General features: G+C 44.8%; 1 protein-coding gene across 1 annotated transcript in view; it reads left to right on the top strand.

Moving 5' to 3' along the window:
* Positions 1 to 24,161, top strand: part of REEP1 (receptor accessory protein 1) — a 35,307-nt gene extending 11,146 nt beyond the window's left edge. The window contains exons 5-8 of the mRNA XM_010076564.1: positions 8,730 to 8,898; positions 15,082 to 15,117; positions 23,678 to 23,817; positions 24,153 to 24,161. Of these exons, the coding sequence (XP_010074866.1) occupies positions 8,730 to 8,898; positions 15,082 to 15,117; positions 23,678 to 23,817; positions 24,153 to 24,161 (354 nt within the window). The remainder of the gene's footprint in view (positions 1 to 8,729; positions 8,899 to 15,081; positions 15,118 to 23,677; positions 23,818 to 24,152) is intronic.

The raw sequence follows: 24,161 nt of genomic DNA, 5'->3' as shown, positions 1-24,161 counted from the left end.
TGCTTCTGAAGGGCCCTGGGCACTGACCGCCACCTTCTTTCCAGCTCATCTCGGGGGAGGAGAGGAGAAGCAGAAAAGGAGCCTGCTTTTGGGCCACAGCAGGAGGGAGCAGCAGCAACGTAGTGGGGCAGGTGCAAGGCCTTGGCCGGGCAGTGGAGCTGTCTGGTTTGGCATTTCTGCCTGGGCAGAAATGGGCTTTTCATAGGCACCAGTCATCTTTCTAATGTAAGCAGCTGGGACATGTGTGGCTGCAGTGACGAGAGGTACCAGTGGCCTGGGGGCAGCACCAGCCTCCTGCAGCACACCTGTGTGTACTCCCTCGCTGTCACCAGCTCCCAGCAGTTTCTCATCCTCCACGTGTCACCCTGAGCCTCTCACCACCTGCTGCTTTGCCTTGTCCACAGTCCCCCACCCTTCTACCCCCTGCTTCTCTTCCCAACACCTGGCCCAGTCCTGCCTTTGCATCCTCTCTCTACAACCCATCCATCACCAGTTTTACACTCTCCCCCAGCTCTCTGACCCTCTTCTTTAAGCTCCTGGGTTTCCCAGATCCTATTTGCATGTATCCTTATCCCTCACCCTGAACAAACCAATTCTGCCAAACAGGCCAATGTTTTTCCCCACTCCCAAAACAAATCCTGCTCCCAACCACTTAACCATCCCCAAGTGGCAGCCTCAACTCTGCTCTGCAAAGGAGAGCTGCAGAAAACATCTTACAGCCAACAGATCATCGTAACCCAGAGGTTTCTGATAATGTACCTTCCTCTGCCCTTCTCCTGCCCTCCTGTGTGCAGGGCAGGGACTGTTTGCACAGCGGCCCATTGTGTGCCCCTTGGTACAGCATGCCTTTAGGAAGGGGAGTGGGGCACAGTATGCTGCTGGCAGTGGGCACAGTGCCTTGTCAGGAGATGATAAATGAGGTGGAGGGAGCAGGCACGCATGACTGGTGTCGGTGAAAAGCCCATTTGTGCCTAATAAGTCTGAGAAACAGCCCAGGAGCCTTTCATGCGTGGGGAAATACGGCTTGCGGTGCTGCCAGAGCTTGCCATCACTCTGGTTATCAGTTAAAAGGACCAGGCATGCAGAGAGAAAGCAGGAGGGCTTCAGGATGTGCATCCTTCTCCTTAACGTTCAGGAGTGCAGCGTCAGCAGTTCCCAAAGTGCTTCAGCTGGCAACCACTTGTCTGGTCTGGCATCATCACTTCCATTTGCACCTTTGGGCACACTGCTCCCTGGAGGGCTGCAGCTCTGCTACTTTAGGGTCCCTTAGCCCAGGAAATGTATTGGGAAGTTTCCCAGTGCATTTGCTGGTTTTTAAACGAGAGCACTGGAAGATAAATGCTGATTATGATTTAGATTTTATTCTCTCTAGTCAAACAGCGTCTTTTCATTCATTTCTAGTATCTGGCTGGTATAGCCAGAGCAACTGCCTAAAAGTCAAAATGTAGATTCCTAATCTTCCATGAGAGCTGAGGCCTATTTACTGTGGGAATTTGGAGCAAAAACATGTGTGGGAGAGAGATACTGCCTTTTGTGGCATGACAGTGGAGAATGCACTTTTACTTGAATTGGGAAAGAGGGAGGCAGGGCATGGAGAGCATCCTTCCCTTTAAGATGCTGGATAAAGCCTCTTTGTAACGATGAGATCCCACTTCTTGGAGGGAGATTGTTTCTTTGCTTACCAAAGGTATCAGCGAACAGTTCTGTCCAGTCTGCTTAGTACAGTACCTGTAGTGGCCATGTTGTGTGCCCTGGTCTGTAACACAGCCAAGAGCTGTGGAAGTGAGTATGCAGTTTAAGAAATTTTTGGGGACCCCTTAGTGTTATCTCAGAAGGGCTGAGCATGCTGCTTTTGAAAGTAGCTTTCTTTGAAGGATCTCCATTTGGGATCCAAAATCAAAGGTCTCATGGCTGAGCTATGTTACACCAATAAAGAGAAACAATGAATGGATTCCTTGAAACATATATGCATATTTTGAGAACTGTTCCTGTCATGGTGTCATGTGTCTTTCATTCTTAAGTCTCTGAGAATCTGTTTTTCCCAAATCAGTAAAAACCCAACGCTGTTTGAGTAGCTGTTTCCAGTTTATCTCTCTTGCTGGCACTTTTGTTGGTGGCTCCGAGAAGCAGACGATAGCCAGTGAATGCACAGGATGGCAGAACCAAACAATAAATTTATACGGAGAAACCAGGCTGGGAGAGACAGTAACAAACAGTTCCCAGGAGAGGAAATGAACTGCACAAACAAAAAGGGTGGATGAAATTGAGTTTCCACCATCAACATTAACGTCAGCTGGTTTCCCTTTGAGTCTGTAGTACTGTCTGATGTCTCCAGACAGGGTAGCTGTTCCAGGCTAGGCACGGCACGCAGGCCCTGGCCATAAGGATATTGCTTGTACAGTATTTGTGTTCGTATGTTGGCAGAAGCAATTTCCTCCTTCACTCAGGCCTGTGCTCAGAGCATAAAGCCGGTGGTTTTGCCCTTAGCGGAGCTTGCCTGCAGCCAGACATGATGACCTTCTGTGTGCAAACTCTCACTCACTCCTGTGAGTAATTCCCCAGCATTACCCTACTTCTCAGAAGACCTGTCCATCACCAGGACTAAAATGACTGCTACATGTCCCTCACCTAATTGTGTACCTAAATTAGTCATAAATGTACTTTGTTCTTAATGATCTTAAGTCTGGATTACAGAGGTGGCCAGACACTGGGGGTTTTTTTCCAGAGGGAAGCATCAATCAAGTGCAAGGAGTGGAGTGTCAGCCTGTTGTGTTTATAATTTGCTTTACTCTTTAAACACACTTGCTAGGTAACACCCTGTCAGCTGGGGTTATGGAGTGGTTTCTCCATCTCTCTGGGAAAGCTGAGGAAGGGAGAACCTGCGTTCAAAGGTGTAGCCCACAGGTTGGTGTCCCTGCTTTTCGTGTGTGTGTGAGTCCCTGTACCTGGCGTCGAGTGTCATGCTCATGTCCTGCCTGGATTAATTATGCTTCAAATAGACCTTATTCTCAAAGCTTTTATGTATATTGCCACAATGGCTCTCTTTTTTCCCTTGCTAGGTCTCTCAGCTACTTCATTTACACTTGTATTGGGACCAGAAAAAAGGGCAGGTAATCTGCTGAGTGCTTATACTAACCCCTAGCTAATGTTTGCCTCCACATTAGACTAGTTTGAACTGTTTTCAGCTAAGATTCGTCTGAGGCCAGATGCTGTCTGCTCTGCTTCCAGTGTGTAGATCCTGCGTGCTGAGCTCTTTGATCTCATCAGCAAAATGCCTTCCAAGTCCCCTGCTGGCAATCTGAGCGACTCCAACAGCCAGGCAGGGAGCTTTGTATGTGGAAAACCCATCTAACTCAGGTTGTTGCTACTGCATTGGCCAAGCTGCTGTGTTTGCTGTTGTTTTCTTGCTAATGGATAAAGGCAGCCTCTCTCCCACTGCTGTGATCCCATCAGGATGGCTGGGGTTGCAGGGGAGCTAGCAAGGCCAGGACTTGGCTCAGAAGTGAAGGTGCATTTCTGCAAGTATTTTCTGATAGGTGTGGTTGGGGAAGTCCTGCTGACACCTTAGCAATAACTGACAACCTAGGAACATGTGCTACACCTTGTAGTGAATATTTGCAGGATGGAGGCTGTAACATGCATGCAGATATGTCTGCTAGTGTGGAGGAGAACTGCTAACGAAAGTTACAGCAAAAATAGAGGAGAACGTTAACAGGCTTAGTATTGTGCTGGAAGTGTGGTGAACGTGACTTAGTGTTCCCTTGCCTGACTATTAACTGCTGATCCTAAGATGGAAAAGGCCAGACAGTGCCATCCTGTATTAACACTGAGTGTATTAAAAGCTTCTTTTTTATTATTTCAAATTTTATGGTTCCTGATTTGTGTCACTTCACCATGCTGTGAATGGAGTATTTTTAATGAATAGTTCCATTGGCTGTAAACCCAGTTTTTCCAGACTCCTAAATCCATTTCTCTTTAAAAAGTTTTAGTTCAAATGTGAATGCAGAAGTTAATTATAGGGAGGCAACGTAATGAAGACAATTCCAGCTTATTTCTGATGGGAGTGCCTTTTACAGTGCCTGACACAAAAATGACTTCAGATTTTGGAAAGGAACAAGATTTCTGATTCTTCTAAGCAAATATTGGTTGCATCAGTGTTAGTGCTCTGGGCCCACAGAGGTTAACGTTAATTTCTGGAGATGACGATGTCTGCAGTATTTAGAGGAAGGTAGCATGCAGGTTAGCTGTCTTTGAAAGCTCAGTATTTTGATACTGTTTTATATCTCTTTAAAGCAAAAATAAGGAGAGAATGTGCTAGATGTGGGGAAGTAAGGTATGTCTATACTACAGTTGCAATTTTGACCAAAGTGGGTGGAGATGTACATAAATTAATTTTAGATTAATTACTATGCCACATGGATGGGAGCTTTAACTTCCCTTAGAATCACAGACAGCCTTAAATGTCCATGGGTGATGCCCTAATACCGTTGGTAGTGTCATGAATCTAAACAAGGTTGATAACAAGTGATAGCAGTTATGGGGGGGGGGGGTGATCTTACTGTGCCCTTTTCAGTATTTGTCTTTTGTCTCACTCAGTAGCACCAAGCCCTGCCCCAGCCTGGCCCTTCTCTGCCCCTATGAAGAGAGAACTGTCCTATGGATGGACCTAGCGAGGGTCCTGGGAGCAGAAGAAGTGAAGGAGGCCTGAAAAGGTCCGCTTTCAGCTTGTGCTGTACCTTCACCTATGGGGTGAACTTTCCGAGAGTCAGGAAGATCAGATGAATTCAGGAGCAGGTACACTACAGTGAGCAGGGAACAGAGACAAACCTATTCCCATTTTTTGCCACCAAAACCTCAACATTTAGCAAAATCACTGTCTGCCGGATCAGAAATGTCATGTTTATGGGGACAATGCGTGTCCTAGAAGGAGCTGGATGAAGTAGAAGTTGAGCCTAGGCAGGCAGTCTTGTGCCCAGGAGGGTAGGGCTCAGTCTTCCAGCACCACTTCATGCTTGTGTCCTCTTCCAGGGGATGAAGTCCCCAAAATACAGGTCCCACACTGCCAGCACAATCATTCTGACAGGGCAGTTGGTGCTCAGTGAGAGGAGAGAGAGAGAGATGGTGTTATCCATAGTCCCACAGCCCTCCCAGTCCACATTTTCAAAAGGTTGTATGATACCACCATGCTGTTTTTCTGTTGACACGCTGAAATGTTGTTATCACAGCTACTGTCATGATATTACTGTTGTTGTGCTCTGTAGGATAAAACTAATTCAGATTTGTGTGGGCATGCTGCAAACATGCCTCTGGCCTGCAGCGTAGACATAGCTTCAGGAGGACCTGGATCTTCCCTCTGTCAACACACGGTGTGCTGAAATTCCTGGGACATCTGTGTTTGTAGCAGTTGGAAAAGCATCTGTACGATCGTGGCCAAGATGGTAAAAAAGAATCCCCAAAACAGCTGCTCTTCATCTTCTACATGATTGTTTTAACCAAACACGGCCCAAGATGTGTGCTGTGCTAAATCTATTCTGTTGTGAAATACAGTTGTTAACTTGTTTTTGTCTTTTGTTAATAAATGATAAGTCTTATTGTGGAATAATAAGCGTTACAACTGGATAAAGCCTTTATTGCTAACATATAATGACACCAGTGCAAACCCTCACGGTGCTGACTTTTCACATGTTTGTGATTTCATAGAGAGCAGCTGACAGGGATATTAAGGTTGGTAACAACAGTTTCCATTTTACTCTGAAACCATCTTCATTCTGTTGTAATCATAATTTCTGTCATGTTTCTAGTTGGGGTCAGGTAGATACATGGCAACTAGGAAAGAATTGTGAGTGTTAATGTTGTGCCCTAGGAGCAATTAAATCAAGTCTATCCCTACAAGGACTGAAGGTGCAAAAATTTGAAAGAAAAGAAATGGGAAGTCGGCAGGCTTTCACACGCGTTCAGTGTCCTCACTCAGCCTGAACCCCTTTGCTGTCCCTGCCATTTCTGAGGTTTGGACAAACTGTTTCCCAGAAGGGTAGGAACAGAAATATTTTACTATTTGCGTGATGAGCAACTATTATCTTTGCTGTTATAAACTCAGGTAAAATTAAAGCAAAGATCAAGAAAAGACAATTTTTAAAATTTTTTCCTGGATAGAGTCAAGGTGGTTCAGCACACCTGCTGTGACTGTGTGTTTAAGGCTGCGGTTGTGTACATCATATGTTAATGTAACAGACCCACAGAAGAAAGGCATGTACCAGCCCCTTGTTTTGAACCTATCTCTGGGGCCTTTGGTTGTTATATGCTGCTATATACAAGTTGTAATGTAAGAGTGTTAACGTATCTTCTTCATTTTCAATGCAAAAGGGTGTGTTAGCGTCATCTTCCCTGCCAGGCTGGTCTGATACGTGAATCTTGTCTCTAATCTGACTCATGTCCACAGACATAAACTGCTCGCTGGAGTGCAATGGTATTTGGGTTAGCTGGCTGAGCAGAGCTGCTGGGAGGAGGCTGAAAGCACTGCTGATACTTGAGCTGGTGGTGCGGGAGGAATACAGCACTCAGGTTACAGCATCGCCACAGTTGCTAACCCTCTGGCTTTACTGGTCCAGTCATTTTGCAACAACACAATATTATTTAGTGGTCTGATTGCTCTCAGCTTGCTCTCGCTAGGGATCTGTCTGTTGTAGCCAGGCTGCAGGGTAGGGTGGCCTGTGTTAGCTTTAAACCAGTTACTGAAAACAGGGTGGCTGTGCAGGACTTCAGTGCAAGCTGCAAAACCCATCCAGAGCTGCACTGCACTGAGCTCTGCGCAGCTGAGATCCCACCCAGCTAACCAGCCATGCAAGGGGATTTCAGTATCCAGCCCAGTGACAGTTGCAGCTGTAGACCGCAGGGTATATGTATCTTAGACTGGCCTCAGAGGAATAACAAAAGAGGCCTCTTGGAGTGAGAACATGTCCCGAGAGTCACTCAGTCACTGACAGGAGTGGCCAAAATTCAGGCATCAACTCTTGTGGCAGGTTGGAGAGTGAGGTGGCAGAGGTGAGATTTTAACAGAACATCAGCTCTAGGGACTCCACTGCCGAGCATATAAAATCAGCAAAATAAAATGCCTTGATATACAAGCAAAACAGCTGCATCCATTTAAAATACTTTAAAAATTAGAACAGGGTAATGAGAAAGAGCAAAGTAAGGAAGAACATGGTGGGTGTGTGGAGAGTTCTCTGTAACTCTGCAGACAAGCTAAATGCAAAATGCTGCCAAACACAGCATACATAGAGACATCTTAAGAAGCCGAAGATTGAGTAAAATAAAAAGAAAAATCCCAGTGCAGCTTCCTGGCTAGCTCCACACAGTGTCTCTGCCCTACAAAGGACGGTTCAGTTTTATTTTTCTTAGATGATGCATATTTCTGCTGATGATGCTTTGGGACAGCACTGAAGAAGTTACCATCACGTGCTGTTTGTTTCTTGTTGGTGCAGAACCATGCTGTAGTCAGGATGTACAGCCTGCCTGTGGTCGAACTGATATGTGACGGAGTTAAGAAGGAAGTTTGAACCCATTTTTCTTCTGTGAAAGCTGCAGGATGAAAAGTTGGGAGGTCGCTGATCTAACAGTTTTCTTGAATGTAGAAAGTGCAGGCTGTCACAGCGACTGTAGTTTTAAGCACACAATGCCTTGTCTGCTTACAGTCCCTTCACCTCAGTCGAAGCTTCCATTGACTTTTTCCTAATTTACAGTAGCAGAAATAATTTTAGAATCAGGCTCTATGCATTTATTTCGGTATTTTTTTCAAGATTGTATGGTATGAAGTATCTTTCAGACCCTGCCCCCCTCAACAAAATGTTAAAATCCAAATGTACTTTTTATCAGTTACACTATTTATATTCTGAATGTCACTTAATGTAGCCAACAGAGAAGGACAGATAGGTTCTGTATTGATTGTATTTTCCGGCATTCTTACTTTATGACAGTGGTGTAGTATGAGGGTTACAGAATTCAGAAAGAGGTATACTTGTAGTCAACATTTTGATGGGATGTAGTTTTAATGAAAGGTGTCTTTTGACCAACCCATCCTTTACAAAGAACAGCTATGTTCCTTTCACTGAGGAATATGTTTGTTACCTGATTTTGAGCTAGTCTAAAAAGAAAGAAAAATATTGTGTTAGTTTATTTCTTCCTTAAGCTGCATGAAAAAAGCACTGGAATATTTCTTTGCATTTCACAAAAAATTTTTATTGCTTTTAAATTTCAAATCTTCTGTGCTCTGGAAATTCTGCGAACAGCTGGGTGAATATCATCATAGATTATTAACTTTAAAAGGGGGTTATTTTGATGCAGACTATTTAATTGTGTTTCTGAAGCCAAGCACCTGTTTGACTCAGATCCTAGTGAAGAAAAGTACCAACTAGAAAGATACAACAATGTCCTGTTCCTTCAGATGTGGCCAAGGCTGCTCTGATCTCAAATTGTTGCATTGAAGAATCAGAGATGCTCACCATCAAAAGTTGGAATGACTTTGTGCATAGAACCAATCCAAAAGGAAGAGCAAAGGGAGGGAAATGATGCTTTTAACAACCCTCTTTTGTCCTCTCTAGGTTACTGGACCATGCAATTTTTTCTCTTCCTGTTGTCCTGATGGATTTCAATGAGCTAGGGAGGAGAAAGGCTCAAAAAGGTGCTGTGGAATCTAACTTTTATGTGTGTTATTTGCTTGCTTGTTTAACTAGGGACAGGGGGCCCTGTCTGAGAGACTAAGGAGCTTTAGCATGCAGGATCTCTCGACGATTCGTGGAGACAGCAGCAGCACTGTTCCTCCTTCGGTCACTGTACGAACAAGTAGCAAACAGAGCCAGCCAAAAACATCCAGAAGTGCATCGGAAGGCACTGGCAGCTCAGGTAAGTGCCAGTGTTATTTTCAGTGTTGTGTTGTCTGGAATATCACACAGTTGAATGAAGTAATGCAGTTGGCACGAATATATAGAAACAGGCATTGCAGGCAGTACATACCAGGATTCACAGGACACAGACATGCTGTTGAGTCTCTTGGCACTTAAGAGAAAAAACAGTATCATCATTTGATGGTTACTATTCCTGGCTGGTACCAAGGACAGGACTTGAGCATGCAAGGGAGCAAGCATGAGTCCTTGCAACTCGAGCTGAAAAGTTAGGCTCTGGACTGGGGGTTGCAAGCCATTGTGGGTTTTCAGTGAGAGGGCCTAATGGAGATGCAAAAAAAGGGAATAAGAATGCCCAGTACTGGGCAAGGGTCATTGTTATCGTCAATGCCCCCATATGGTGATACAGCCTCTCATGTCATCTAAACATAAATGCAAGTTCTAATGGATATCTGGTTTGAATTGGGCCCACTTGTGCTTCTAAACCGCACAGTAGCTGTTACAACACTTGACAGTTGTAGTTCAAGCACTTCATCACTGATGAAGCCTATTGAGAAATAAAACCCATATAAAGCAACCCTAGAAGCAGAGACCAAGATCGGACAGCTGTTTGTGATATGAAGGATGTCTGCTTAAAGCACTGGTATGGAAAACAAGTCTGTCTGAAGGGCTGTGGTTTTTTTTCAAATTCTGAAAGAGCAAAGGGAAAAAACATTATGGTGGGAAGAAGATCCATTCCTGAGGATTTAGTTACAAAAAATTTATTTCAAGCTTGGTTAAAGAAATCATTGTGAGCTCAGATCCAAAAAATTTAATGGGAGATAACTTTGCAGATCAGATCTCAAAAATTGAGACGTGGAAGGTTATCCCAAGCAGGGGGTTCCTGATGATTTCAGGGATTCCTGAGCACCACCACAGATCATGCAACTTGACTGCTGTGATGAGAAGCCACAGAAAGTTACAGGCGTGTTGTACTTGGTAGCTTGTGAAACATATGCTGGCAAGTTTGAAATTTATCAGTTTCAGCTTGTGTGTGTTGAGGTCTGTGCAAACATTCACTGTGTTTCAAGCCTGTGTAGATTGCTACCCCTTCTAGTTTGCTTTTCGTTTTGGAATGTATTAGAAATGTCTCATCCTTCCTAAAGAGTATCATTCAAGCCCTTTAGAAATTCTGAGAATTATAGCTGATAGACTTCTATGTTCATTTTTTTTAATATCATCTGTTGAATAAATTCTCTTTACAGGTAAACTGAAATAGCTAATGCACAGCGGCTTTGTTCTGATGTTTATGTGATGTGTTGTATATACTTCACTCAAAGTAATCAATCTGAAAGTAAAGTGTTCCCACACAGAACATAAAACTCTTACTCAAAAAAAAAAAAAATTCACATATCATTTAGACCAAAATAACGAATGGCATGAAGCATAATTTAATTCCATGTTCCATAGGGCAGCCTTTGTAGTTTTGTTCTTAAGGCAGTGAACTCAGCTCACCTGGCCACAAACCTCTTGCCTTAACACACACAATATTTCGATTTTGATCTGATTTCATGTCAGTACTGTGCAAGGTTATCTCAAAATGAATCTATAGAAAAATGAACTGTTCATAAATTTTTCAAACTGAGCCTAGTGTTTATCATAAACTTTTGGTCTGACTAACTTGAGATTTTGTTTTTAATTCTTCTTTTGATGAAAACAGCAGAAATTTTGAGGGCAAATTCTTGAGGGCCATATTCGGGGTGAGACGACACTCTTCTAGGCACACCAAGCCCAGACATGGTCCCATTGCTCCACCTTCCATGTTTGTTTAGTTGGAGTGTTGCACATACTCAAGGGGCAGAGAGAATTTTCTGATGCCTATCAGTATGCTATATATACATGTAATATATATGTATGAGTATGTTCATGAGCAGTCAGTACAGAAGAGCTGACACATGGCTCTTTTTCCTGTCCCAAAGCCCTCACATAACACAAACGTCCATGTCAGCCGTCCCCACTGTCTCACAGAAACATTAGACTTCTTTTTTTATTCCTGCTTTAGACATAATTGGACTTAGCCAGTCTGACATCAGAGGGAGTCGGCAAAAATACCCCAGACTGTCTGTTTGACATGAGGATGACTCAGCCGAAGACCTCACCTTTCTTGTAAAAGGTCTTTCTAAACAGCTTTTAGAAAGCTTGACGGCAGCAGCTGGGGTACACGGAACGACTTTAAGAACATTAATAGAGAGCCTGTCTGGGGCTGCGCACATTGTACCCTTGGTCAGAGTAGAAATCCTGCTTTATGGAGACTTCTAGGGAAGCCTTGAAGGAATGGGTCCTGTGTCTGTAGAAGAAGCAGTGTGATGGTTAGGAGGCAGGACTGTGAGTTAGGACAAGTGAATTCACACCCTGCTTTATTGCAAAACACTGGTATGACCTAGAGCGTACCTTTGTTCCTCAGTGTGTCTGCAAAACAGAACAAATTGTACTTCCTGTGCCCCGGCCCTGAAAGCTGTACATGATAGAAGATGCTTGTGTATTTTAAGGTCAACATCTTAGAAGATTTCTTATGTGGCTTTCTTGTACACTTATTCTCAGTGATTATAACATGTAAAATATCTGATCAGTGGAAAAGTCCTGTCTATGGATTGATCCCAATTTTTCAAGAAGGTTTCTCTGTTTGTAGTAAGAGTGCTTTATCTTGCCACTATGCCAACCTATTACAGTCCTCTGCAAGTGCAGCTTTCAAAGTCACTGTCTGAATTTGCAGCTGATCAGTAACTGTGGTAGGAACAGGAACCTGAAGTGTTACTTTGGATGCGTTGAGGAGTGGTGCTGCACGTGGGGTTTGCCTGTGGTCACTCAAGCTGGCCAGTAATAAAGACCTGGACTCAGGAAGCAATCCTGAAAATGGTGCAGCTGCCCTCCTAAGGCAGCAAACCCAGCCAGGAAAAACCAGGACTTATTTTGTCATGCTGCCAGGTTTTCACAGCAAAACCTGCTGGCGTGTGGGGAGCTGCCCTGCTGCTCTTGGTCTCAGATTGTGGCAGTCCCCAAGCTGTGAGTGAGTGAACAGTGGGAGCATGTCCTGGGGGATGACTGCTGTTGCTTACCCTCTTGTTATACACTGCCCTTCATAGCTGCTGCCAGCTATTGCTGCCCAGACCTTTCATCTGAGCTGGCACTGCTGTTCTTAACTTATTGAGTGCTCACTTCTATATTCACATGCCCATATTTTTTCTTATTGGTTAAATCAGCTTAAGAGGACTTGTGGGACCTAGGTTAAAAGTACTTTCTTTTACAGTTTTTGAGGGATTCTTTTCACCTCAGACCGATTTGTTGATCTGCCTTACTGGGAACCTCCAAAAGAACTGTTTTGGGAGAGCTTCAGGGCAGTATGTTAATGAGATCAAGTGGCCAGGAACTGGAAGCTCCTCAAGCCAGCTTTGCTACTGAACAAATGGTGCATGGAAGCACACTCTTGCTTACGACAGTGAGGCAAAGACAAGAGATGGCCCTTTAGTCCAAGGTTACAGGAGTTTGGATGGGTCTCATTCCCTGAGCAGTGAAAACACAGCCAGATCTGGTGTGGAACTTGGTGTTACTCTGTTCCAATCGTGTTGTGTGTCTGTGTTTAAGAGCAGATACGATATCTGAAAGAAAGTGATTTGGAAAGATAGGGTGATGGACAGAGGTCTGCTGTCTTCCCTGTACAGATGAGACTGTTGAAACTCAAGTCTGTTGGTATGAACCCCCTGCTTCCCCTGTGAGCACCAAGAGTGGTTCAGGTTCTGGTTTCACATCTCTCAGGCGTGCTTCCAAGCCCACTGAAACCCATGGAAAGACTCTCCTGACATCAGTGGGCTTTGGCTCTGGCCAAAAGCTGGCTGCAGGATAATGCTGTGCTCAGGCTCTATTAAATAACCACTCAGTTTGTTTCATTTCCATTGTTGTTTTTAAGATGTGGCTGGTGCTGATTAGATGGATTTGTGACTCTCTGAATGCCCTCTTGACACAAAGCACTGTGTGAAGAGCTTGGCATTTAGTTAGTAACAACCACATGCAGACACAGCAAAAGTTTATTTTTGGCTGCTGAAGGGTGTCTTATGAGGCCAAGAAATAGAATATGCAAAAGCTGCTTTTGAGACACGGGAAATCACCCCTGCTTTTCCTCTACCTTTTGCTGTCTTTGGTGCCTGCTATACGCTGAGCAGTCCCACTCCTGCAGGCAGCTGCCCACTGGTGCGGGACTGTTCAGTGTGTAGTGCGCTCCAGGTGTATTCACACCCATCCCACAGAAAGATCTTTCTTCTCCTCCTCCTCACACCACATCAAAAGCCACACACAAACAACATGAGGGGGCAAAGGCTGCTTTTGCTGTGATTTATGCACAGCTGCCGACCCTGCACATAGCGCATTACGTGAGGCATCGCCACTGCTCCTGTGAAGCATGTGCACAGACTCCTTTGACGTACATTGAGGAAACACGATGATTGCCGTTCCTCCACGTAGCAGGCCTGCCACCTGTCCTCTTTATCTGATCTTTTGCTTTGCTCTTAGTTCAGCGTTTCTCAATTTAGTGTCCTGGCACCCTGATGGTAGCTTGTGGTATTTTAGCTTCGATGCATGTTCCAACCTGTGCTGCTTGCACAGGCAGAACTGCCCCTTTGGGAAATATAAATGTCTTGTGGCTGCCCATCGTTACAGAAAACTGGATGCTCCAGAACATTTCCGAATATTTTTCAAGGCAATCCTGTTTTTCTGGCAAAAGTCCAGTAACAATCCACATACAGACATGTCTTTATTAACAGTGAGAGGCTTTTGCACTTTTTTAACCTTACAGTATTGCCTTAAAAGCATCCTTGACAGTGCAGACAAAACTTTTTCCCTTGTGATGGCTGGTGAGTGACAGATGTGACTTGAAAGGTGAGATATTGGCCACTGTGTCACATAGATCAATTCCGTAACTGATGCAAACATGCCTCACAGTTGCTGATGTCAGTGGAAACCTCCAGTGTGGGCTGGGCACTGGAGGCCATCCTCACTTTTGGGTGAGTGGGACATACCTCAGTGGCAGGAGATTTGCGTTGCATCACGGGATGGTCAGTGTCCAGAGCTGACACCATCTGGGCCAAAGGATCACATATTACAGAGCCACCATCTGTGTTGCCCAGACGAAGTGCCCTTTCTGCTTCAGCTTACCCCAGGCAGAGATCATTCTCAGCCAGAATGATTTCAAAGCAGAAATGTGCAGTGTGTTGTCTCATACTCTCTACTCCTCTGTGAAGGAGAGAGTCAAGGCTGTTTCTTGGTTTTGCACTTAAGTGCTGAAGGCTTTGCAGGACAGAACAAGGGCAGTGGGACATCTGCTTTGAGCAGCAGCACTGGTTCATGCTGGTTTAAAATGACAGTGCAACTGTGGAAGAACTTTCAGTGTTTGCAGCTGGATAACTTTCACCAAATAAATCACACAGAGCTCTAACCTTTTCTTCCTTCAAAAGCTTTTTTTTATCTGGAGTCGTTGATGCTACTGTGAGGGTTAAATTGGAAGGCTCAAACTGGAAATTATATCTGAAGTGTTTCTTGAAACACAAGCTGAAGCTCTAAAGGTCACACTTTTATGAACAGCTGTGAATCACCTGCATTTGCACTGAAGGGTGCAATGCAATTGACTCGGTTGCTTTCAATTCTTACAGCAATTCCACCAAAATATAATTCCTGCAGGACTCTTCAGCGTATTCCTAATTTAGTAAGATCAGGGATCTGTGGATAGTTTTCCTTCAGAAGCTGCGTGAATGGCTGCACCAGTGCTTGTAAAAGTCTAAATCTACTGAAAAAAAAATCCAGGCATGTAAAAATACGAGTCTCAGTATTGTGCCCTGTGTTTATTATCATACAGCCTTTTGCACTGTGTTATCCATTGCTTATCCACGCTCCCAGGCTTCTCTAGTCAGAAGTTATTTTTGTTTAGTGATCTGAGAACAGAGCCAGGGAGCTGTACGTAATCCCAGCCTTAACACCCATTAGGCACGCAGCCTGGGGTGAGGCACGTTCCCGAGTCTGTGCTCCGTGCTGGTGAATAGAGACGGTTGTCTCTCTATGGACATGGGGACCGTGAAGTCCACCTCAAAATGATGCCAAGTGTTTTCTGAGAGATAGTAGCTTAGCCTGATGAGTTTCTAATGCTCAGCTCCTCTTTCAGTGTGCACGTGTTGCTCTGTATGCCGACGCCTCAGAGGTGAGTGCTGGATTTCCTGCGCCCTGATACCCACGCATCCCTTTTGGGCATGGCTGCCATCCCCAGCCTGGCTTGCTCTTGCCACTCTTACTCACTGGGTTTCCTAACACCAGGGGAACAAACCAGGGGAATGCCAGGCTGCGAGTGAGTTTGTGAGCTGTGCGTGTGCTGACGGCAAGTACTGCGGTGCTTCTCACCTTACTGACCTGTGTTACCCAAGGCTGGGGAGTGTTTCTCTGGAGAAAAGCCTCAGTCCTTTCTGTTCTAGAGGATGTGCCGTTGTCCTTGCTGCACCAGTGGAACCCCATACCTCGCAACACTAGTGTAAAACCACTGGGAACGCAGCAAGAGCAGATGTCCCTCAGTCTTGGCCCTGTTTTGCTCTGTTCCCTAAGGACTGGCATGTGTTTCTGTGTTGGTGGAGAGGACACTTGTGCTTGGGATGAGGAGGGTAAATAGCAAAGTCCAGTAGCAGAACCTGCTACAACAGAATAGGGTTGAACAGACTCTCCCTGCTTCAGTCTGTGCTAGAGCCATTTTTGAAAAACATCCCCTCTGTCCCCAGCATTTATTGTGCTTACAAACTTAGGAGTGTAGTGAATGGTTTAGCTGCCAGTGTTTTTTTCAATGCTGTGCCAGTTAGCCTGGTTGCTAAGAGCTGAGCTGTGTCAGTTCTGCGTTTTGTCCCAGTGGCAGATGAAAGGAGGGGGAGGCCCCTGATTTGGGCATGCCAGAGGATGAGGCTGCGAAGCAGCTTGTCTAGGGAGAAAGAAGAAATCCAGATTGGCAGCATCTCATGTTGGTGGAAGAAAAAGACCTTTGTAACTCCTTTACTTCTCATCTCATGTGCTTTTTGTTTATTTTGCACACTGTAATCAGCCTGGGGATGGCAGCAGAGGGATGAAGGATCCCAGTGCTGCTACCATGCTGCAGCCATCGCTGCTGGCTGTGTCACTTCCAGAGTGCTGTGCAGCCCTGTGCAGCATTGGTGCTTGGAGGCTGGTGATCCCAGCCTGATGCTGCCTCCTTGCACTCTGCGCAGGAGGCAAACCAACCCTATATTTGGTTTGTCACCCTCCCTGTTGTCCCACGAGCACATTTGGGGTGAGTGTGCCACTGTGCAGAAGAATGACACCTGTGTAAGGTGGTATCTGTTTAAGCAATCACGAAACACTTGTATTCACAGTGCAATTTATTACCACCCTTCTAATTTTAACCTAAGCTCATTTTGTGGATTTGACTTCAAAGTGTTATTTATAAAAAGAATCACTGAAGTGATCCTTAAGTGCTTAATAGTAATGAGTTAATCTTAGGAAAGTCATTTAATGATGCTAAAGCACTTATCAGTCCAATATGTTTACAAATTGGGCCCAAAGTCATGTTGAGCTGGTTTAAATTGTGTGCCCTGTCTTTCAGATTGGCTTCTCTTACTATTTTTTTCCCCTGACTTAATCCAGTCCCTTGGACCATGTCAATAGGGATATACTGAGGGTCTATCTCTTAGAGGGTTCATTCTGGCTCCACAGGCTGCCCTTTCTCTGTCTCCAAGGCAATAGATGCATTAATGCACTCTCAGACAATGCCCTGCCGTTTAAAAAGCTCATTTGTCAATGCAGCTGTGGTAGCTTGGAGAGCTGACTACGTAATGTGAACACATTTTCTCAGTGCCACAAAAAAGCAAGGGGAAGAAAGAAGTGAAGTTTGTTTAGCTAGGACTAAGTTGTCCTAAACTATTGGTACTTGTCTTTCCTTGATGCAAACTTTTGTGTAGCCAGTCTCAGAGTAACAGTATTGGTAACAGTGCTCATTTCCGAAGAGTTTATAATCTAAAAGGGTAGATAGTCAAGCCTTACCTCAAGCAGCAGTTACTAAAGGCTGGTGTAGAGCCATGATGCAGCCTTCTTGGCAGGAGCAGTTGCTTTAATGCTCTGGCAGGTGAAACTCGATTGTTTTTCTCACTGCCTGACTCACACAAACCCCCACAGCTCTTGGGAGAGCACAGGCTGGTGGGAGCAGAAGTCTGCCCATCCTGCTCCCTAGATGGTATCTTGAGAGAAGGTTTGAGGAGGATGTGGCGTGCAGGTGCGATGGAACGTGCATTCATGCAGAGGCTGAAGGCCAGGCTGAGTGCAGCGTGAGCTCACCCTGTCTGGGAGCAGATCCATCACTGTCAGTGGTGGGGGGCTCCTCTGCCGCTGAAGCTATTTGCTTCACAAAAGAACTCTTTACTGCCCAGTTGGCTCACTCCAGCCAGCCTGGCATTCTGCACATGACAAAACATTGACACAATTGAGGACATTCATCCTCCTTTGCTCTGGGCAGCTTCACTAAGTACAACAGTGTTCCACTAGATATACTCCAGCGTGTCTTCTTGACAGGTTCTGTGTCAGCTCTTCTTGCGCTTCTCCAGTGGCAGGCCTTTGCTGGCAAAACTGCTTCCAGGTCTTTACACAAATTTCTGATTTATCGCTTCCATGTTCACAGCCTGTGGAAAGTCAGGCTGCAGCATTAAAAAACAATGGTACAATTACGTAAGAGTTCTTTTTCCCCTTCAGGAAGGATGGAGTGAAAATCTCCAGGGATATCTGTTTGTCTTTCGGCAATGCCTGGTAAATGCTTAAACACTGGTCAATATTAAACAAGCTTGCTTGGAACTGGCATTTAAGAAGTAATAAATACTATGTTTGGTGGTATTCTCTCAACTAACGTCTCTTAGGTGCTGTTGCAAAGACGTGTGTTATGGTTGAGAGGGAGGAACAATTTTAATCCTTGCAGAGAATAAATATATCTAGCAGATATTAAAGAATCAGCTGTATATCAGGAGAACTGTTGTGGCTGCATGTATTTGAGGGGGCATTTAATACTAAAAGGTGTGGATAATAAGGTGCCTTAGGCAATGTAAGTAATGTGCAAGGACATAAGTGATGAATGGGACTGGTTTTTGAGTGTGCACCGCAGGGTTGTGCGCCATAGCGGTGACTGGTACAGTAATGTACGCCTTAAAAACTACAGCTCAGCAGTGACTGATGGGCAGCCTAGCCAACATGGTCAGGTGGCAGCATAAAGCCAGCCCCTGAAGTTTTTCCAATAAAATGTGTTGGATCTCTTCCTACATGTGATTGTCACCCTAAAGACAAGGTGACAGGTCACACACAATCAGTGGTACAGCTCAGCAAGGACCTTAATGGGACATACACTTAATTGTGTTTTAAGCAAATCACCTTATTGGCATATTAGATGTATCCAACCCCTTCTTTGTGGCATGCTACAAATTGAATGTGAGATTATTACAGTGGAAAGTACTCTTAAAAAAATAATTGACTTTGCATAAGGGGGGCTGTTCATATATCTCTGAACTAATTCAATTAAATGGTGTAGGTGGTTTCATTTTTGTTCTTAGCTAGTTTTGCTTCCAGCTCTTGTGCTGGGGATTTACAGATATTTTTTTTTAACCTTTCTCTCATTGAGCTTAAAGAACAAATGACAACTTTCCATTGCTCTAGGCATTTTGTTCCTTAAAACTTCCTTTTACTAAATGTTGAATCAAATTTTTACAGGCATGATTTGCATCACTTTGCAACACTACCTCTGAATGGCAATTTGTGAGTTTCTGTGGGTATTTAAATCACTTTAGTAGTTATTTTGGTTATTTCTGGGAATGAAAAATTTTCATAGAAAATTAGTAGGTCCTTTAAGTACAATTGCATTTACTAATAGAAGGTTAAAGCATTAATTGTTGTTTAATAAGCTCCAGTTGAACCACAGATATTATGAAAGAAAAGATGAAGATTTCTGTGCTCTGAAACAATGTTCCTTCCCCCTCTACACCCAAATGTTTTCCCCTAACAGTTTATTCTTTCCTTTTCTCTATGTGAATGTTATGGGACTCTGATGTAAGTGTTACAGATTGCATGAGTTTTCTTCTGAGGTGTTTGGAATAGACTAGCACTTAACAACTTAATCATTTGTGGGATGTGTTTTCATTAACGGATGACTTTGATTATGTGATTAGACTTGTTTGCTTTGGTTGCACTTGACTTCAGCTTTGGAAAGGTCTGCCTCTGTTTTGTGGCTCCTGAGCAGTGTGTGCCGGTGGAGTTGGCTGCTCCTAACTTCTTGGTTTGGCAATTAAAATTGTTGGGAAACTACATGACTTTCGTCGATGTCTTTTGGAAATGATGGCAAATTTGTCTTTGTTGCAGGGAAAAGAAGCTGATCGCCATCGTATAATAAATATCTTCTCTCTTGCTCTTATTAAGTGGTGTGCAAACCTTCTCATATGAATTATCCCCTGGAATGGCTTAGCTCTGGAGTGACTTTCTCTTCCACTACAATAATACAACATCTTTCTCCTGGTTTGTGTAGTCTCTGACTGTGCTTTTCCCCATTGCTCCCAAAGAGTTACAGTGACAGGAGAAAGAAGTCTTGCCTGGGAAAATAAGGGGGGGCCAGCTTCTCTCAAAGGTACTGGGGTGCCGGATTCCCACTAGAACTGTGTTTAAGTGTCCAAACTTTTCAGAGGATCTAGACCAAAGTCCTTTGCTCCTCTGTAATTAGAGTGGGCCAGGCTCTGAACTCTTTTGTACTCATGAAAATCCATAGGAGTTACTCTGGATTTAAACGGCGGCATAGATCAGAGCCTGAATCAGTGATTGCTGAAAAAAACAGCCTGCTACTGAATCCCATCTGTTGCTGTATAGAGTTTTGCTAGTGAGATTTTTTAGCCCATGTAGAATCACAGAGATTAAAGATGACGATGATCTGGCCCTGTGTCCATCCTGAGTTGTTCCCTGTGGTGCATTTCATAGCTTAGATCCCAGCCCTGTCTACTTTGACTTGGCACGTGCCCAGCTTCAGGGCTTCCCACACCATGTGTGGGTTGTATCGGTTCCCTTTGAAGGAATTAGGAGAGGATGATAGGAACTGGAATTAAAGGGTCTGTTTCCTTAGGCCATTTACAGTCAGATTCTCTCTTGCCTTAGTGAAGAGAGGAGTGTAATCTGGTGTGGATACTGAAAAGACGTTTGCAAGAGGCAGCAGCAGTTTTAGCCCTGTCACACCAGACGATTTCCCGTTTCTACAGCAATTCTGCCCCTCTGCGCAAAGGTGTGGAGCCATAAACATAAGAGGTGGAGACATCCAAAACACAGCCTGCCTGAGATGGGGAGTGAGAGTCTCCCAAAGATGAGAGATCCAGGGCAGATGTCTGGCGTATGGTCCGTGCTTTTACACAGCCACCTCCTGGCTGTGACACGGTCCCTGGCGCTGTCAGCTGCTTCCCTGGAGCAGCACATGCTGCTGGCTTTGCCACTTTGGTGACATCTGATAGTGGCCTGAGGCCTCACAGCCTCAGATCCTAAAGACAGCTCTTAGAAACACACAGGAGGTCACCCGAGGCCAAGTGCTGTCCTCGAGAAGCCTGTGCCAGCCCTGAGAACATGTTTTGCTCCTCAGTCCTCGCCTCCTCCAGAAACAAACCTTGGTGTCCTAGAACCCATCCATCTCCTTTCTCACTAATTCCTCACATGTGTGTTTATTATTCTGGTTAATCCCCTGCTTTACATTTTCTCCTGCTGAGGACTCACTCTCTCAGTGTACGAAAATGAGTTTTTTATCCTGTCATCGCTCTATTCACACAAAAAAACCAACTTTAGAATTGGGATTCATGCAGCAGCAGCCCTTTGGAGATGAGTTGCCTCCAGTCCCACAGCAGCGTAATGCTTCCACAAATGTGGGACAAAGTCTGGCACCCCAGATCAATACAAGGTTGGGATTGCCCACAATACGGATGTCCTTCCTGAGGCAGGATGGGCAGGGAATCCTCCCTTCTCACTCCAGGTCTTAAAAAAAGGGCCTTGTGTTTTCAAGATCTGCTCTCATCAATGGCCAGAAATGTAGTGGAAAGGCCTGGGATAGACCCGTTTCTTCCTTTTTCCAGTTCAGTGGGGCTGAAGCAAAACTGGTTCTCATTTGGCTGGGTTTCAGTGCCTCATTCACAATGAGGGGGAGCAGGGGAGAAGAGGGTGTCAGCCTAGCTTCCAGTGCACTGTACAGACCTCTCTGCTGCGGGGATCAAAGCAGTATCTGACAGCTTGGAGGCTGAGCTCTCGTCTTGATCGTCATGGAAGCAGCTCCAGGACATGGATGTGACACTCAGGCTGATGGGGAGAACGGAAGAGCCTTCAGGATGCTGTGCCTCTGCTGTCCCCATCACGGAGACAGGTGACACGGGTGGCAGAGCTGCTTGTATATCTTTTTCACCCAGCACTGACTTCAAGAGAATAATAATGGAGAAAGCAACGGATGCTGGAAAACGTGGGATTCACGGAAGCATTATCAGGGCTGATAGTTCCTTCGGTCTCCTTTTGCAGCGGAGCGGTTGGCTGTAGGAGAGAGGGAGCAGGGTGCATTTGCCTGCTCCTGTACCCTCTCAGCTTCAGCAGCCAGTGTCTCTGCACTCTGGTCACCGAATGCTCTAATTCTGGTTCTCCAATACACCTCTGTCCCGTCTCCTTCAAAGTCCTCTTTTTCCTGGGCAAAGATGTTGTCTCCTTGCAGCAGCACATGGCTGTTGGGTCACTGTGCAAACCTCAGTGAGGCAATTTAAAGAAGTCCTGACCCACTTTTACCATTTTTAATCCATTTTTATTTCAAACTGCCTAAAGCCCAGCCTGCAATCCACATCTGAGGGACCTCTGGGGAAGGAGAGCAGTTGGGAGCAGTCAGATGAATTGGTGTTGGGGCACTACTTGGCCTCCAGGCTGGAAATTTGGGTATGCTTGGTTCAGGCTTTGCTGAACAAACAGCATTTAAAACAAGCTTGACTCCATTTCTTGTTGGCTCAGAGAGGCGCCAAGGACCAGCTTCCACATCCAAGATGGCCTAAGCTAGGCTCCTCCTGGGTAGCTCACTTCACAAGTGGAAAGATAAAATAGTAATTAAAATAAAATGTTCCTGTACTGTTTTGCCGTGTGGTTGAGAGAACTTTTAATTCTCCCCATGGCGTGATCTTAACACTACAGTAATATATAAAAAAAACCCAATTCAGCATTATCCTAGGCCTCTCTGCAATGTCACTTGGCATTTTCAGTACAGCTGGGAAAAAAGTCAACTTCCAGCTCTTCCTGGAAAGCTGTGATGGTGTCTTCCAGCCAGCCCATGCAAAAGGTGATAAGGGGTAGAAACATGGAGTCAGTGGCCAGAGGATGGATGGTGTGTATCGCTCTCGAGTGGCAGCTGCATCCTGTGGGCTGAACACAGGGGTTAAGGGCGTTTAGCTGCTGACTTGGATTTGGCACTGGAGAGAGCCCCAGTGGCCCGCTCATGACGTGTGGTGTTGCTGTAGCCAAATCGCTTCCCCTTTGTCTCTCCATTACCCAACTGAATGAGCTGTTGGATAATTCAGTTCTTTTGTGCTTTAAGTATCTAAATGGATTAATAAATAGTAGACAATTAAGAATCCTCTTTAGTTTTAGTCTTCGGTGCAGCAGAGTCTTGCAGTCAGACTGAGACAAGGAGCACAGAGCATTATTTCTGTGTATGTTTATACAACTGCTTAAGTATAAGGCCAGTAATTGTGGTTAATGCCATCTAAACAGCAAACACTTCCACTTCTGACATATTTCATAATGAAAAAAGCCTACCTATCAGTCAAACAAAGCAAGCTCCAGTCCTGCTGATAAGAAACTGTCTGTGGAGATTCAGAAAGCTTGGTCACTCTGGATGTCCTTTGCTGTCCCTTTTGCTTTGGACTGGCCGTTAAAAATACCATCTTGCTTCACTGTCTGGATTTAAGGCAGCAAACGGATTGTGTTGTGCAAGATGACCAGTCCCAGAAAGATGGTGCCATAAGTTAGATGGTTAAGAACCACCAAGCAGGCGATAGTGGTCTGTAGTCTTGGGGCCATAATCTGCCATAATGCTCCATAAAACTTACTCCTGGGTGACAGAAGAGAGACTTTTCCCCACTCTGGTCTTGCAGCAACACACCTGATGGCTGAGGGTCCGTTCAATGCCTGTTGAAGCTTTTGGTTAACTTCAGTGCATCTCAGATTGGGAGTTGGCTTGAGCTCTCTCAGCTTCAAAGTAACTTCTTGCTGCTGTGCTTCAGATTTCTGCGTCCCAGGCAGCTCGCTCCATGCTGTCCAGAGGGCTTCAACACTCACTTGGTGTCTCCTAGAGGACACTCCTGGAAGCAGTAGATGCAGGAACTATGGATGGAATCAGTGATTCAAGAAATCAGCTGTTTTATTATCCCTGAGCCAAACAAAAAAATTCTATTTCTAGAGTCAACCTCCAGAACATCAGAGGCTGTGAATTTAGTCTCAATTCTATGTCAAATAATCCAAATAGAGCTTATAATGGCTTCATAAACAAGAGCCTTTTGATTTCTAACCCCACAGCTGCTGTTACTAGAGCGTGATGTGTGAACCTTCTATTAATCCCTGGAAGATGCATGGCTTTGCAGTGATGTGGCATTTGGCAGAGTGTGAATCAAATCATCACTGATCTCCTCATCCTTTGTCTTCACGTTTAGACGGTAAATGGCCATGTTAAATAGGTGTGGACAATAAGTATGAAAAGCCACCTGAGGCAAACTATGAAGCAAAAGGCTCTGTGTTCTCAGATGATGAAGAGAACGATTCATTGGATTGTGCATCCATGAACAAAAGGCCCAAAAAGAAGGATCAGCCCCTTGAGGTACTTCCATATTGTCAAGGCTCCTCCTCCTCTGAAATTCCTTGAATCTTCAACTGAATGAACATTTCTCTTTGATCTAAAACCACTGAGTCCAAATAATACATTTCTGGTCTTTCAGGGGTGGGTCTTGCTATGGGTTCACTCATTTTTCTGCATGTGTGGATTTCCTGAAAGAAATCTGAATTATTGCCTTTGGAGATAATGGTTTTATGAGGCTTCGGAGTTGGATCTGAATTGCAAAACTTGGATCTAGCAGTGAACCACGTACAAGGGGATTTGGATATCAACTGCTAGTTGATTTTTCGTGTCTGTAAATATATTCTCTCACCCCCTAGGCAGGATAG

This window comes from Pterocles gutturalis, unplaced genomic scaffold (assembly GCF_000699245.1).
Source record: "Pterocles gutturalis isolate BGI_N339 unplaced genomic scaffold, ASM69924v1 scaffold38138, whole genome shotgun sequence".
In the NCBI taxonomy this organism is placed as follows: Eukaryota; Metazoa; Chordata; class Aves; order Pterocliformes; family Pteroclidae; genus Pterocles; species Pterocles gutturalis.
Note: the sequence above shows the minus strand (reverse complement) of the source record. Positions and strands in the feature narration are given on the sequence as shown.